The sequence below is a fragment of the Microcaecilia unicolor genome, chromosome 4, assembly GCF_901765095.1.
Source record: "Microcaecilia unicolor chromosome 4, aMicUni1.1, whole genome shotgun sequence".
Classification (NCBI taxonomy): Eukaryota; Metazoa; Chordata; class Amphibia; order Gymnophiona; family Siphonopidae; genus Microcaecilia; species Microcaecilia unicolor.
In genome coordinates, this window is record NC_044034.1 from 210,753,119 (window position 1) to 210,770,449 (window position 17,331).

The 17,331-nt window shown below is 43.5% G+C and overlaps 1 protein-coding gene across 1 annotated transcript; it reads right to left on the bottom strand.

The window, feature by feature from the left end:
* Nucleotides 1-617: 617 nt before the first annotated feature.
* LOC115468985 (interferon-induced transmembrane protein 3-like) lies at nt 618-8,016 on the bottom strand. The gene is made up of 2 exons (XM_030201199.1): nt 7,725-8,016; nt 618-1,968 (listed from the first exon to the last, which is right to left on the bottom strand). Exons 1-2 carry the CDS (start codon nt 7,875-7,877, stop codon nt 1,810-1,812), a joined length of 312 nt encoding a protein of 103 aa, XP_030057059.1. The 5' UTR covers nt 7,878-8,016; the 3' UTR covers nt 618-1,809.
* Nucleotides 8,017-17,331: the final 9,315 nt, after the last annotated feature.

The window sequence follows — 17,331 nt, forward strand, 5'->3', positions numbered from 1 at the left end:
ATACAGAAGTATGTGGCAGTGCGCTGCTATTTCCCTTTTATCTTTTTTTTTCATGCTTTAGATAGGTCTCTTGGAAATAGTTATATATTAGTTTTAGACTGCCACCTTTTGGCGATAGATGGTATAAAGAGATACATATAACTTGTGATTCGTTTTTTGGTTCACAGTTCTAACCTTTGTGAAAGAAACTGTGCTGTTTTTTTTTTTTTTACCTGTTATGGTGCCATAGTAATTTGGCCAGTAAGTGAGTAACCAGTCTATTTAATTTACTTTTTGATATATTGTTTTTATATATGTGGTCACCCAGCAGCCTTTTTATTCATTTACTTTTTTGTATTCATCAGTTTTTTGCTTTATAGTTGTGTATGGTAGAAATGAGTGTATGCACCATTTAATTTTTTTGTGATGAAGACCACAGAATAGGTATGTGTCCTATTTTTAGTTAACTATATACATGCATATTATGACTATTTATGTTTCTGTTTCAATAACCTTAGATATTTGTGCCTATCTATTGGCTGTCCATATAATATTATTATTATTACTGTAATATATACATGTCACATGTATGTTAGTTTTTACATCACAACGAAAGAAAGCACCAAGAGCCTTCAAAATAGGGACACACATGCTTTAATCATACTCCGTTGGAGAACAATCTTGAAAAATGACCCAACACGGGCTGTGTTTCGGTGCACAGCACCTGCGTCGGGGGGGTTGCAGAATTAGCGGGAGTAATATTCAGCAGCAAAGTTTGCTCAACAAGAGTTGTGGAAAGTATATACAGCAGCAGTATTTGCTCCTCTGCACATATATTCAAATCAAAACGCTCTCCCTCAGTGTTAGGGTCCATGTGACGTGCTCAGGAAAAGCCTATTACAGAGCACTGCAGGAAGACTAATATTTGTAGTCCAGGGCACAAACACTGTAAACTATTGCAGGCAATGCAATCTGATATAACAATGCCCAACATAGACATATAAACAATAAACAACCTGCCTCCATGAATATAAAGGCAGAAAAATTGGTCTGACCCAGAATGGCTATTCTTATGTTCTCATGGGTAGATAGTGCTACTGCTGTTCGCATACACTGATCTTTAGTAAATGATCCCCATTCTGTTTCTGTATTTCCTAAAACTTCTCCTGACATTTTGTTGTTGTTTTTTTCTCCATGTCAGTAAACCTATTCTGGTTTTGAATGGACTGATGGTGAGTGTGATTCCTTAGGCCTGACTTCAGAGCTATTGCGCTTCCTACCTCATGAACCTGGCTGCAGACATTGAAGTCAGTGGACAGAAAAGAACCCTAACAAAAAAGGATTCTTTTGATTCTTAGAAATCTGACAGGGACTATGATGTGAAGGCATGCTTTCCCTATGAATCTTGACCACCAACTTGTTTTCCATCAGGTGGTATTTTATGCATGTCAAAACGCTGGCACAAGAATTGCAACAATCATTTTAATGTGAATATGTTTATTTTTTGTAGGCAAAAACAGGTGCAGTGGGGTAGGATGAGGATTGGAAAGGAAAGAAATAATGGGGAGAGGTGGAGGCTGAGCAAGAGAAGGTAAGCAGGAGGGGCACTGGTTTCTTAATAAGTCTTTAGGGTGCATTAAAAATGTAACATGAACATGGTGCAGATGAAAAAAATCAATTTCAAAGATTGCTGACAGAATGATGATAAAAGTCTTCACTGCGGAAGTGCAATGGCCTGCACCTTCAATGGCCCCCACAACCTTTTGATCTCTGGCCTGCAAGATGTGTTGACTCATTAACAATTCATATTTTGCAGGTTGGAGCAAACATTTAATATGGACGTGAACTAGAAAGAATGATGATGATGGGGATTAGACTGAGGAAGAAAACGATCCCAATGAGTACTGACACAATGATGTTAAAAGTCTTCGCTGTGGCACCGTAATGGCTGGCGCCTTGGTTATCGCCCAGAACTTTTCGGTCTCTAGCCTGCAAAAGGAAGAATTGGAAACATTAGTAGAGGAGAGATGGGTAGAGCATAAATTTATCCCAGGCATAGGCATAGTTTGACTGTTTCATTTGGGGGGGCAAAGAATGGGCGGAGCATATTAGCATATCATTTGCATATATACATATGCAAATGAATATGCTAATATGGAGGAAGGAAATTAAATTTACAGGCAAAATATCACAGATTCACATTTCAAAAAGCTGACACATTTCAATTAATAAATTATGAATAAAATACTTTTATTTACCTTTGTTGTCTGATCATTTAGTTTTTCTATTCGCTTTGATCCCAGTGTCTTCTGTTTTATGCAGTGTCTTCTTTCCAGTAGGCTTCCCTCTGCTCCCCACCCTCCCAGTCCCATCCATCTCTTGCTCCTTCCCTCTGCTCCCCACCCCTCCCAGTCCCATCCATCTTCTGTTCCTTCCCTCTGCTCACCATCCCTCCGTCCCATCCATCTTCTGCTTCTTCCCTCTGCTGTGCCTGACCTCTCCCAATCCCATCCATCTCCTGGTCCATCCCTCTGCTCCCCACCCCTCGCAATCCCATCCATCTCTTGCTCCTTCCCTCTGCTCCCCACCCCCCCAGTCCCAACCATCTCTTGCTCCTTCCCTCTGCTCCCCACCCCTCCCAGTCCCATCCATCTTCTGTTCCTTCCCTCTGCTCACCATCCCTCCGTCCCATCCATCTTCCCTCTGCTCCCCACCCCCCCCCCGCGAGGTCCAAGATGGTGACTCCGTTTACCCCCACCTATGCGGGAACAGGAACTTGAAGAGAAGGCTTCGGGGCAGAGCCAAAGGCAGCGTGTACAACGCTACCGCTGCCAGGAATGCTGGAAAAGACCGCCGGAGGGAGGGAGGAAGAGAGAGGGGTAGACGGACATGCTCCTCTCCGTCCGCTTGGCTTCCCTGCCCTCTCTGTCTGCGTCCCGCCCGAAAGGAAATGACGTCAGAGGAAGGCGGGACGCAGATAGAGAGGGCAGGGAAGCCAAGCGGATGGAGAGGAGCGCGTGCCTGCATGTGTTTTTTTTTTAACTAATGGCGCGGCGGCGCCTCGCGTCGTTTGGGGGGGGCATTGCCCCCCCCTCGCCCCCCCCCAGTCTATGCCTATGATCCCAGGGTCATCCTCAGCATGAGCTCTACAGAGGTTTTCAGATGCTGGAGCACAAGTTTCCAGAGCAATGGAGCAAATGATCATAGAAAATCTGTATTCAGAATTTGTTCACCATAAGCAAACTTTAAAAGAATAAAGCACTCTTTAAAAGCCCCCGACATGGCCATGTTTCACCCTCACAAGGGCTGCATCAGGGGCAGATCAGATCCCAGCAAGTGTAATTCCAGAGTCTCACCTATCTGGTTTACTAAACAAACACAGCTTCTGTTCACATAGCTTCTGCTTGCAGTGAACTTTCTGGGTTTTGATCTGACCCAACGCAGCTCTTGTGAGGGAGAAACAGGTCATGTTGGGCTCTTAGAGAGTATTTTGTTCTTTTAAAAGTTTGTTTGTGGTGAATAAATTCTGAATACAGAAATTCTATGCTGGTCAGTTCCATTTTTGCTATTCTGGATTTTGTGGATCGTCTGCCTATTTGGTTTCTTGCATAAGTTTCCAGGGCTGTCTTTAGGGTGGCATAACTACAGTAACTGCACCAGGTCCAGTAGCTGGAGATACCCCCACCATGATTTTACCACCTAGAATATACAGATGGCAAAACAAGAGCCAGTTTATGCAGGGAAGGAAGAGTACAGTTCAAAAGAAAAAAAAAAAGCCAGGAAGAGGAGGATGAGGAGGGAAAGTAGAAAGAGATGGTACAGAGTGAAAAAGAGAAAAACAAAGGGGGTAAAGGGTCATAGATTTGATATGCTGCCTTTCTGTGATACAACCAAAGCAGCTTATCCTATATAATAATTTGTACCTCAGAGTTCTCTGGCTGGCTGGCTGGGTTCATAATATCCTGACGTCAGCTCGCCTCCAGCCTTTCCTTCCTTCTCACTGTCCCACCCTCGAAATGACATCAGAGGAGGGCGGGACACTGAGAGAGAAGGAAATGCTGGAGGTGAGCTGACGTCAGGATGTTATGAACCCAGACAGCCAGCCACAATTTATATTCCACCTTTATCCAAGGCAGATCATAATAAAACATACATAAAATTAACATAAAACATTCCAACTCAGCAAGGTAGAAATCATCCTAACATATTTATCCTACCAATGACCTTTAATTCTGTCGGGGTTGGATTATTGCATAGTGGGGTCCTTATGAGAGAGACCCCAGAAGACCTTGCAAATACTGCATATGATTCAAAATTCTGTCTCCCATTTGATCACTGTTTGTGATTTCATGATCATTTTACCCCACATCCGAAGATGCTACACTGGACTTGCAAGAACTTTATGCATGCAGTTTAATATTGTGTTAAAAATGTGGTAGTATGGGGGGCTATAAGAGCCCAAGATCTCTACAGACTTGTCATCGCTGGTTATTTTGTCCATGTGTTCTTTGTTTGTAACTTCTTAATTGAAAATGTTAACAAACAGATTTAAATAAAAATGTGGCAGTAATGCACAGATCATCGCAAAATGCCACCCTATCTGTCAGTTCCTGGTTGCTGGATGAAGATATGATTAAGTTTAAAATCCTGCTCTTAATGACTGGGTTGTACAAAGTACTGATCTTAGTTACCTTACCTAAGAACATAAGAATAGCCATACTGGGTCAGATCAATGGCCCATCTAGCCCACTATCCTGTTTCCAGCAGTGTCTAATCCAGGTCACAAGTACCTGGCTGAAACCCAATTAGTAGCAACATTCCATGCTACCAATCCTGGGGCAAGCAGTGGCTTCCCCCATGTTCATCTTAATAACAGACTATGGACTTTTCCTCTGGGAGGAAACCTTTCCAAACCTTTTTCCGGCAGCAAGTTCTTTGAGTGGAAAAATATTTCTTCCTATTTGTTTTTAAAGTATTTCCATGTAATTTCATTAAGTTTTTGAAAGAATGAAAATTGATTCTCTTTTACCTGTTCTACACCACTCAGGATTTTATAGACCTCAATCATATCTCCCCTCAGCCGTCTGTTTTCGAAGCTGAAGAACCCTAACCTCTTCTCATATGGGAGGTGTTCTGCCTCCTTTATCATTTCAGTTGCTCTTCGTTGAACCTTTTCTAATTCCACTATATCTTTTTTGAGATACACAGACCAGAATTGAGCACAACATTCAAGGTGAGGTTGCACCATAGAGCAATACAGAGACATTATAATATTCTTGGTATTATTTTGCATCCTTTTCCTAATAATTCCTAGCAGATGATTTCACCATATTGTCTACAATGACACCTAGATCTTTTTCTTGAGTGCTGACTCCTAAGGTAGACCCTAACATCTGTTAACTATGATTCAAATTGTTCTTCCCAATGTGCATTACTTTGCTTTTGTCCACATTAAATTTCATCTTATTTATTAATTTAGATTTTGCTCTCACCCTTTTCGGTAGTTGCTCAAGGTGAGTTATATTCAGGTACACTGGATATTGGGCTCACAATCTAAGTTTGTACCTGAGGCAATGGAGGGTTAATTGATTTGCCCAAGATCACAAGGAGCAGCAGTGGGATTTGAATCGGCCAACTCTGGATTGCAGGACCAGTGCTCTAACCACTAGGCCACTCCTTCACTCCAGCTGGATGTCCAGTCTTCCAGTTTCATAAGGTCTTCCTGCAATTTTTCATAATCCGCATGTGTTTTGACAACTCCACCCTCTTCCACTGAGAAAAATGGCCAATTAACACTACCCTCTGTTTTCTGTCCAATAACCAATTCCTAATCCACAGAAGGACATTGCCTTCTATTCCATGACTTTTTTTCTCAGGAGTCTCTCATGAGGCACTTTGTCAAAAGCTTTCTGAAAATCTAGATATACTACATCAACCAGCTCACCTTTATCTACATGTTCATTCACGCCTTAGAGAACATATTCATGTTTATCAACCAAGCAGGTTAGGGAAAACCTTTTTTTAACACCTTTGGAGAATTCCCTTGGTACAAATTCACACAACTCCCTTTGGAGGTAAGTTTAAGTCCAAGAGCCCGTCTCAATGGATGAGTTTAAGTTTGGGCTGAGCTATTGATCGAGTGACCCTAATTATTCAATGGGGCATGGGGATAGGAAGGGAAAATTCTGGAAGCAAGCCGAGGGGGTCAGCGAGGGGGAGGGTTGAGAGGGGCAAGATTGAGGACATGATGAAGGTGGGGCAGAGACCCCTGCGGGGATAAACTAGAGGTTCCCGCCAGGATGCAATAACAAGATTCTTTGGTATGCCTGGAGGTGGACCCAAGGGGGATAATTTATTTAAGCAGGCCACTTCTGTGTCATGGGGTTTTGATTTTTGTCCTATTCCTCGGAGGTGGCTATTCTGCCCTCCCTCCCCATTGGAATTGTTTCTGATTGGGATCAGCAGAGGCAGGGGCTGGATCTAGGCTTAATGGTGTGTTGCAGTGGGCAGACACCTCAGCTATGGGGTTTTAGCTCATTGGGGGATGAGTGAGTAATTTATGGCTCTAAGAGCAGGCTGGCAGGAGTGTCAGGTGACCTGGAAAAGAGGGGTATGGAGGTCCATTCCATATCCTATGTCCTAGCTGTTAGGGCAGGGTGGTGAGGGGGAAAAAGTAACTTTGTCGGATGTAAAATAATACTTCATTATGGTAGCTTGGGTGAAGAACATACATTTTTAAAATAAATAAATTACATTATTTACATTTTTGAAAATTGCTCAAAGCTCTCCTGTTCCAACAGGCATTTAGCTAAACCTACAACTATATCAGAGAATTTAGTGATTTTTGTTCTTATTTACGAATTTAAGCATTTTTTGTTTGTTATTCTTTATGAGACATTTTAATTGTGATTAACAACATGATACTGTAAACCACCTAGTAGAATGGATAGCACTGTATAGAAACTGTGAAATAAATGAATAAATTACACTTGGCTTTTGATAGAGCTGCCAAAATTATCTAATTGCAGGAGGGAGATTTGGGGCCAATCCTGGATTTCTGACAATCCTATTCTGAAGTATTATAGTACTGGCAACTCTGATTTCAATGGGTAGACTCCCTCTGGCTCTAATCCAGGAGCTAAAGGAGCAGCTGCCCTGGATGTAAGACTAGCAGAACACCATCTACCTAGATGCTCTTTTCCCTTCTCTCTTCTTTGTGCCTTGTACATTACAGACACTACATTGTCCTAGAGTACAATTTCTACTCATCCCATATGTGTCTCTTCCCTCTCCCTAGTTCACGGCATGGCCCATTCATTTCGCTCATTCAAATTCTTGCCTCAGTGCTTTGTTAGATTCTAATCTGTGTCTCCAAAAACACCTTTCTCTGAGTACAATAGGAAATTCTCACTTCCGTAGTCTAAAGCTAGGGTGCCCGTCCCCTTCAGCACCCTAGAACATAATGCAGTGAGGGTACACTGTACCAGCAGCAGGGAGAGTCTCTCTCACTAGCATGCCCATTACTTGTATCAGAGCTGACTTTTTCCACTTGCCTGCTCTCAGCAGACTTGTTGGAGAGAAGCGTTTCATGTTTCAGAACATAATGGCCTAAATACAAGGATGACAGTACCTGTTCAGTATTGGTGTGAGCTACACCTCAGGATGAATGAGAATAACTCATTATTCTAGATATGAGCCAAAGCCCACCAAGCCTTAACAGAGCATTAGAAGATTCAATGCCTTACCTTAATGGAGTAAATTAAGGCGACAAAGCCAAGGCAGAAGCAATTGCAGAACATGGCATTGAAGAACGACCAGAGGACATGGTCTTGGGCTGGGGTGATCATGGGCATTGTCACAATGGTTGCCCCTTGGTTATAAGGCACATAAGAGGTCATGGTGCCCTTCACAATCTACTGTGTGAAACTTTGAGAGCAGAAGAGCACGTTGCTTCATCCAAACTGAGGCTCTTGCACAGGCAAATGAAGCTGAGCAGACTGAAGCATAGAGTCGAGATTTCTTGTTGCTCATGAAGGACGAGGTGCCAAGTCCCACTTGCAAAATGTGGTGGGTTTCCACATCATCTTTTTCTTTGCAGTAAATGCACTTGTGAGATGAAATCCAGAAAGTGAGGCAACAGTACAGTGCAGGAAGGAAAGACAATAAGAAATAAGGCAAGGAGGGACCACACTAAAAAGCCATTTCCAGCATAAAACAGGGTTTTGCAGGCAGAAATGCAGTCTTTGAAAATTGCTCACCTTTTCTGTGGGTAGCAGTTCAAAAATGCGTAAGTTTACTGGCACATGTTCCTGCTGGCGTGACTGGGAGAGGGAGTAGACATTCATATACTTTGGGATTTTCAAACGTATGTGCATAAGTTTATACACACAAACATAGTAGTGGTAGATTTGTCTGCACACTAGCAGTTGTGATCTGGGAAATTACAGACTGGTAAGCCTGATGTCTGTACTGGGCAAAATAGTGGAAACTGTTATAAAGAATAAAATTATGAAACACTTAGACAAACATAGCTTAATGAGACAGAGTCAGTATGGGTTTAGTCAAGGGAAGTCTTGCCTCACCAATTTGCTTAATTTCTTTGAAGGTGTGAATAAACATGTGGCTAAAGGTGAGCCTGTTGATATAGAAGGGCATAATCGAACGTGATGCCCAAGTTTTGCTGAGGACGTCCTCGCAAAACGTCCCGGTGGAGGGGCGGGAAAACCCTTATTATCGAAACAAGATGGACGTCCATCTTTCGTTTCGATAATTCGGTCGAGGACCCCCAAATCTTGAAATTTAGGTCGTCGTTAGAGATGGTTGTCCTTAGACTTGGTCATTTCTGATTTTCGGTGATAATGGAAACCAAGGACGCCCATCTCAGAATCAACCAAATGCAAGCCCTTTGGTCGTGGGAGGAGCCAGCATTCGTACTGCACTGGTCCCCCTGACATGCCAGGACACCAACCGGGCACCCTAGGGGGCACTGCAGTGGAGTTCAGAAATTGCTCCGAGGTACATAGCTCCCTTACCTTGTGTGCTGAGCCCCCCCCCAAAAAAGCCAAAACCCACTACCCACAACTGTACACCACTACCATAGCCCTTAGGGGTGAAGGGGGGCACCTAGATGTGGGTACAGTGGATTTCTGGTGGGTTTTGGAGGGCTCACATTTACCACCACAAGTGTAACAGGTAGGGGGAGATGGGCCTGGGTCCGTCTGCCTGAAGTGCACTGCACCCACTAAAACTGCTCCAGGGACCTGCATACTGCTGTGGTGGACCTGAGTATGACATTTGAGGCTGGCACAGAGGCTGGCAAAAAATATTTTTAAACATTTTTTTTAGGGTGGGAATACTGGGGGAGTAAGGGGAGGTCATCCCCGATTCTCTCCGGTGGTCATCTTGTCAGTTCAGGCACCTTTTTTGTGCCTTGGTTGTAAGAAAAACAGGACCAGGTAAAGTTGTCAAAGTGCTTGTCAGGGACACCCTTTTTTTTTCCATTATGGGTCAAGGATGTCTATGCAGGGCCGGTCTTAGGCAGAGGCGACCGAGGCGGCCGCATAGGGCCCCGCGCCTAAGGGGGCCCCGTGCGGCCCGCCTCAAGTCTGCCTCGCCTGCCCTCCATGTCCAGCGACGCGACTCTCCAGTCCTCGTTACCCTGCTCCCCCTCCCTCCAGCCGTCTGAGCCCCTCCCCCATCTGAGCCCCCCTCGCCCGACCCGCCAAACGACCCTCGTCTACCACCCGACCCGCCGGCACCTCACCTGACCCAGCATTTTAAAAAAAGCTACAAGCGGCAGCCGGCAGTGCCTCCTTGCGTCTGTGAAAGAAGAAAAGTCGCTTCGTCCATTGGCCGGCCTTCCCTCATGTCCCGCCCTCTGATGTAACTTCCGCAAGGGCGGGACATGAGGGAAGGCCGGCCAATGGACGAAGCGACTTTTCTTCTTTCACAGACGCGAGGAGGCACTGCCGGCTGCCGCTTGTAGCTTTTTTTAAAATGCTGGGTCAGGTGAGGTGCCGCCGGCGGGTCGGGTGGTAGACGAGGGTCGTTTGGCGGGTTGGGGAGGGGGGCTCAGGTGGCTGGAGGGAGGGGGAGCAGGGGAACGAGGAGAGTCGCGTCGCTGGACATGGGTGGAGGGCAGGGGGCACAGAAGGATCGCTGGACATGGGTGGATGGCAGGGGAGTGGGTTTCTGGACATAGGTTGAGGGCAGGGGGCACAGGAGGGTCGCTGGATATGGGTGGATGGCAGGAGAGGGGGCTTCTGGACATAAGTGGAGGGCAGGGGGCACAGGAGGGTCACTGGACATGGGTGGATGGCAGGGGAGGGGGGCTTCTGGACATAGGTGGATGGCAGGGGAGGGCAGGGGGCACAGGAGGGTCACTGGACATGGGTGGATGGTAGGGGAGGGGGTTTCTGGACATAGGTTGAGGGCAGGGGCACAGGAGGGTCGCTGGACATGGGTGGATGGGCAGGGGAGGGGGGCTTCTGGACATAGGTGGATGGCAGGGTAGGGGGTTTCTGGACATGGGTAGATGGCATGGGAGGGGGGTTTCTGGACATAGGTGGATGGCAGGGGAGGGCAGAGGGGAAGGGGGGTTTGCTGGACATAGATGGATGGCAGGGGGGACAGGAGGGTCGCTGGACATGGGTGGATGGAGGAGAGAGAAGAAATGCTGGACATGGATGGAGGCGAGGGAAGAGTGAGGAAGGAGATGAGGTGAGGGAAAAGGGAGAAAAAGTGCACATGGATATAGAAAATAGGCAAAAGCTGGATCCACGTTATGCCTCCTCCAGTCAATTCCACGGAGGAGGACCCAGCTTTTACTTACGGATGTAGGGCAAGAAATTAAGAAGAAAGGCGGAAAGTAAAGAAATAAATGGAAAGGAAGCCCTGGAAACGGAGTTAAGAGGACAGATAGCAGCACTATCGGATACTGAGCCAGCATGATCAGAAAAACAAAGTCACCAGACAACAAAGGTAGAAAAAACTATTTTATTCAGGATTTATTAATTGGAATATGTCAGTTTTTGGAAATGTGCATCTGTGATATTTTTCATGTACGTTTCAATTTTTGTAGTATTGCTGCATGCTGAGTCTGACTTCTTGAGGTAACTTTCCATTTCAGTATTTTGCCTTCATGTATTTTTCAGGTGTGATCAAGGAAGGTGCAGTATTCTGCTAGCGTATAGTTTGAATCCCTTTTTGTTTGTTTTTTTTCACTAGGTTGTGCACTGGTGTTTTAGAGCCAGGTGTAATTACAGTTGCCTTTCCACGCCACGCATAAGGTTGTAGCTCGTTCTGTCCTTGGAATTAGTGCTGTTTATGGTTTGTTAAGGTTATGAGTGTATTTTTGCACAAGTTTGTGTATAGTGTTTTGCAGTGGAGAGATTGTGTGTTGGCCTTACTAAGGTGGCACCAAACACCAGAAAGGGTGTAGAGCCTAAATCATGACACACTACCTCTAAAAGGGTGTTTTGTGGCTCTGCATGAGAATTGTGGTATTATGATCCCTTGCTAGCTTCATATTGTTGACGGTCTGCATTTTCCGTATGGCTGGTATATTGGTGTATAAGGTATTAATTGTGACAATTTGTTTTTACTTATTTTTTTTCTGTGTGTTGTCAGACAGTTATGGATGACAGACAGAGTCGGAGTCTTCTTGAGTCAGAGAGCTGTGGTATATATTTTAAAACAATTTTAATACCTTGGTGGTCTATATGATTTTATATTGTACATTATATTTCACACATCACTTTATTTTATTGTATATCTTTTCATTTCATTTTTATTTTATTGCATATATGGATTACAGAGTAATAGGGGAATTTGAAAGTACTGAATCTTTTCTTAATATTTTTCCTTTATTCTCCTTTGTTATGAGAATTGGAACTGCTAATTGTAGTGGACTTGAACTGAATAATTTCTGGGGAGGGGAGGTTTCATGATAGCATTGTGCTTATTATTTCAATCAGTTTTTTGTACAAGTTTAGCTTCATTTGTCTTTATTTGAAATTTCATAAATAAAAAATGTTCTGAAAATGGAATAATCTTATCAATGGGGTGGAGGTAGGGGCGGGGCTACATTGGGGGCGGGACTACGGTGGGGCGGGGCTAGGATGGGGCCCCACCAAATTGGTCTGCATAGGGCCCCGCACTTGCTAAGACCGGCCCTGTGTCTATGTGTTAGGCACACTCAAGTCCCGCCTTCGCTATGCCTCCGACACGCCCCCATGAACTTTGGTTGTCCCTGCGACGGAAAGCAGTTGGGAACGTCCAAAATCAGCTTTCGATTATACCGATTTGGACGACCCTGTGAGAAGGACGCCCATCTTTCGATTTGTGTTGAAAGATTGGCGTCCGTCTGTTTCGAAAATGTGCCTGTTAGTGTATCTATATTTTCAGAAAGCTTTTGATAAAGGTTTTCATGAGAGATTCCTGAGAAAGTTAGAGTCTTGGGATAGGAGGAAAAGTTCCGGTGTGGATTAGGAATTGGTTATTGGACAGAAAACAGAGGGTAGGGTTAAATGGTCATTTCTCTCAATGGAGGAGGGTGAACAGTGGAGTGTCACAGGGACCAGTACTAAGACCTGTGCTATTTAACATATTTATAAATGATAAGGAAATTGGAACAATGACTAGATGATTACATTAGCTGATGACACAAAACTATTCAAGGTTGTGAAAACACGTGTGGACTTTGAAATATTGCAGGAAGACTGGGCATCCAAATGGCAGATAAAATTTAATGTGGACAAATGCAAGGTGATGCACGTTGGAAAGAATAATTTGAATCATAGTTATCTGATGCTATGGTTCATCTTGGTGGTCTGCACTCAAGAAAAAGATCTAGGTGTCGTTGTAGATAATACACGACGGCGGACAAAAAAACAAACTGGATGCTAAGAATTATTAGGAAAGGGATGATGAATAAGATTGAAAATACTATAATGCTTCTGTATCGCTCCATGGTGCGACCCAAAAATGTTCATTTCATATGATGAACCATGTCATTTATGGGAACTTTGCCTTTGTTCATTTTTTTCACCGAGTTTTTTCTTATGGGAACAATACTGTTGATAGTGCACCCTTCTCCAAAAGAGAGCACACTCTTCACAAATAGTGCATACTCTCTGCAAAAGAGGGTGCACTTCACAAGTAGTGAAAGAGGGCACACTTCACAAATAGTGCATACTCTCTGCAAAAGAGGACACACGTCAGAAATAGTGCATACTCATTGCAAAACAGAACACTTCACACATAGTGCATACTCTCTGTAAAAGAGACCGCACTTTTCACAAATAGTGTATACTCTGCAAAAGAGGGCACACTAGTCACACATAGTGCATACTCACTGCAAAAGAGGACACACTATTTATAAATAGTACATTTTCTCTGCAAGGGCACACTATTCAAAAATAGTACATACTTGTTGCAAAAGAGGGCACACTATTCACAAATATTGCATACTATCTGCAAAAGAGGGCACACTCTTCACAAATAGTGCATACTCTGCAAAAGAGGGCACACTAGTCACACATAGTGCATACTCACTGCAAAAGAGGACACACTATAAATAGTGCATATTCTCTGCAAAAGAGGGCACACTCTTCACAAATAGTGCATACTCTCTGCAAAAGAGGGCACACTAGTCACACGTGGTACATACTCACTGCAAAGGAGGACACACTATTTATAAATAGTCCATTTTCTCTGCAAGGGCACACTATTCACAAATAGTACATACTTGTTGCAAAAGAGGGCACACCACAAATAGTGCATATTCTCTGCAAAAGAGGGCACACTCTTCACAAATAGTGCATACTCTGCAAAAAAGGGCATACTAGTCACACATAGTGCATACTCACTGCAAAAGAAGACACACTATTTATAAATAGTGCATTTTCTCTGCAAGGGCACACTATTCAAACATAGTACATACTTGTTGCAAAAGAGGGCACACTATTCACAAATAGTGCATACTCCCTGCAAAAGAAGACACACTACAAATAGTGCATATTCTCTGCAAAAGAGGGCACACTTCACAAATAGTGCATACTCTCTGCAAAAGAGGGCACACTAGTCACACATGGTGCATACTCACTGCAAAGGAGGACACACTATTTATAAATAGTCCATTTTCTCTGCAAGGGCACACTATTCACAAATAGTTAATACTTGTTGCAAAAAAGGGCACACTCTTCACAAACAGCATACAGATCCTGTGGGAGATCAGATACTACTTACAAGTTTCAGGCACATTCTTATCTTTGGTGACACAAGTTGTCAGTTATACACAGGGGCCTTAGCTAATACACTACAGTGAAAACTAGTGGAGGGGGGGGGGGGCAGAAGGAAGATATGGTAACCCTCCTAAATTAGCATTCGGATCCTCCAATTAGTGCATGCTATATTGTAACAATATGCTGACTGTCTGGAAATTACACATCAAGTATTGGGCACAGGAGGTATAATATGTTCTTTATTTTGGATGACTCAAAGCAGCCAGTGTGGACTTAAAGGCAAGACAGTTTTAAGAAATACTGAACACTGGAGGCTGAATATTGCAGACTGAGACCATTTTTGAATGCATATTTATTTAAGACTGTGGTATAGACAGTTATTATCTGTTCATTTGATTATTTTTTAATTGAATTTTACAAACCATGCAGTGATATTAGAAACAATTAACAAAAAGAAAAAAAACAAGAAACAAAATCTATCCAACAAAATTATAAATACATTCATCCACAACTTAAGGAAAATTAGATCCAAGATCCAGGAAATAGATACATCAAAATACTATAATAAGACTCGGTCCCACTTCTAATTCCCAAGCCCACCCTTACAGTGATTTTTCCCTTGGGGCTCAACATGAACTTTTATTTCCTCCTTAGCTTGAATATCAACAGCTGTTGGGGATCAAAGAACAAATAATTCTCACTCTCAAAAACTATCATATAATTACAAGGAAAACGTAAAAAGAAAAGATGCCCCTAAGATCAAAGTCCTAGGTTTCAAAGCCAAGAACTCCTGGCATCTTTTATGCTTAGCCAAATCAGGAAAAATATGTATTTTCGAGCCCAAAAACTGTTCCTCCATATGACTGAAGTAAAAACGAAAAACATCATTGCAATCAAATTCAAATGCAAAAGTAACAACCAAAATTGTTCTCTGGCTGGTGACTTCCAGAGAAGATTCCAGAAAATCAGTTAGAGTCATTGCAGCTCGTTTAGCCCGAGTGGCCTTCCCATCCAAATTCCTCCCTACAGAAAAATATTGCGCTCTATCAGTGGAAGTGACTCTGATGGTAAATTCAGTATCTCCATAAGACATTTTTTAAACATATCAATTGGGGCCGTCAAAGGCGATTTTCGAAAATTAAGAAGTCTCAAATTGCAATGTCTAAGCTGATTCTCAAGATACTCCAATCTACGGTGCTTGTAAGGCTTATCTTTAACTAATGCAGTGGTCACCTTCTGCATTTGCTGCACATATTCTCCAGATAATTCAATTTGGTCCCTTGTTGGTCTAACTTCTCTGAATTAGCCACAACAACTTCAGAAAGAGCGGTTAAATCTGAAACAAATTTTCCAGAAAGCTTCAGCAAAGAGTTATTCAAGCCATGAATGGCATTCCAGAGCAACTCAAGTCACAGTACCCAGTTTCTCAATATCCTGGACCTCCAAATATGAAGCAGCCTTCTCCTTGAACTGCAAGATAACTTTCACAGCATGTTGTGCATGCTGCTCCCACATATCACAGGGAAGTTCCCCAGCACATCCCAGTGGGGGGGGGGGGGGGGGGGCCTGCTACGTGAGTGGATCAAACACCCATACAGGACTGTAACTGCTCACCCCAACCACAGGTAGACTGATTCCAGGTCGCAGTGGAGGTACTCTCTTGACTGGGCTCAATAAAACCAATCTTTACTGCTCTCCACTACTATTGCCATGGAGGAATTGGAAGGAGCAGAACAGGAGGAAAGCTGAGACCCTAACACCACCAGCAAGCTGCGGTACGGTCCAGGGTGCAGATGGATTCTCCTAGCTCACACCCTTTCTCTTGCCCATAGTGCTACTCCCTACCCAGACAAGAGGGCTAATGATGCCGGAACACCACATAGCAAGAGGAGCTCTACTACTACTACTATTTAGCATTTCTATAGCGCTATAAGGCATATGCAGCGCTGCACAAACATAGAAGAAAGACAGTCCCTGCTCAAAGAGCTTACAATCTAATAGACAAAAAATAAAGTAAGCAAATCAAATCAATTAATGTGTACAGGAAGGAGGAGAGGAGGGTAGGTGGAGGCGAGTGGTTACAAGTGGTTACGAGTCAAAAGCAATGTTAAAGAGGTGGGCTTTCAGTCTTTCAGGCTCCTTTCAACGCGTTTCAACACAGCGCCATATGGGATCCATTTGATTATTGTAATGCTTTATGTGGTGAATTCTATATATGGTGCCCAAAAAATTGGTGCCAAAAAAGGGCTATTCTATAAACTGTGCTTAAAGTTAGGCGCAGTTTATAGAATAATGCTTGTACCTGGGAATTGTGGCTAATTATAGGCACAGTCATTTACAACAACTGAAACATGGTGCAAATGTATGTGCCTACATTAGGTACGTATATCCCTGTTATTCTATAACTAAGGGTCATGTTTACTAAGCTGTGCTGTAGGCATGCAAGCATTTGTAGTGCACGCTAAAAATTAGCATGTGCTAATGCTAGAGACATCCATATATTCCTATGGGTGTCTCTAGTGTTAGTGTGCGCTAAAAATGCTAGTGCCCCTTAGTAAGCAGGGCCTTGTGTGTAAATTTTAGGAATGCCCCTGTTCTGCCCATGACCCTCCCATTTATGCATCTCCTTTTTGATCCCATACCTAAATTACATGTGTATAGTTCAATTAAATCTAATTAGTTGGTGTCTGAGGATCTAAAGGTGAAGAAGCAATGCGACGAGGCGACGGCTGTGGCCAGAAGGATGCTAGGCTGCATAAAGAGGGTCATAACCAGCAGAAGAAAGGATGTGTTGATGCCCCTCTACAAGTCATTGGTGAGGCCCCACTTAGAGTATTGTGTTCAATTTTGAAGGCCGTATCTTGTTAAAGATGCAAAAAGACTGGAAGTGGTGCAAAGAAAAGCTACAAAAATGGTATGGGATTTCCGTTGCAAACCGTATAGAGAGACTTGCTGACCTGAACATGTATACCTTGGAGGAAAGGAGAAACAGGGGTGACATAATACAGACGTTCAAATATTTGAAAGGTATTGATCCGCAAACAAAACTTTTCCAGAGACGGGAAGGCGGTAGAACTAGAGGACATGAATTGAGGTTGAAGGGGGGTAG

Excerpts from the sequence above, each read along its gene's own strand:
- LOC115468985 (XM_030201199.1), bottom strand. The coding sequence starts at position 7,877 with ATGACCTCTTATGTGCCTTATAACCAAGGGGCAACCATTGTGACAATG. Across the intron at positions 1,969-7,724 it reads CCTTAATTTACTCCATTAAG|GCTAGAGACCGAAAAGTTCT; the intron begins GTAAGGCATTGA and ends TTCCTTTTGCAG.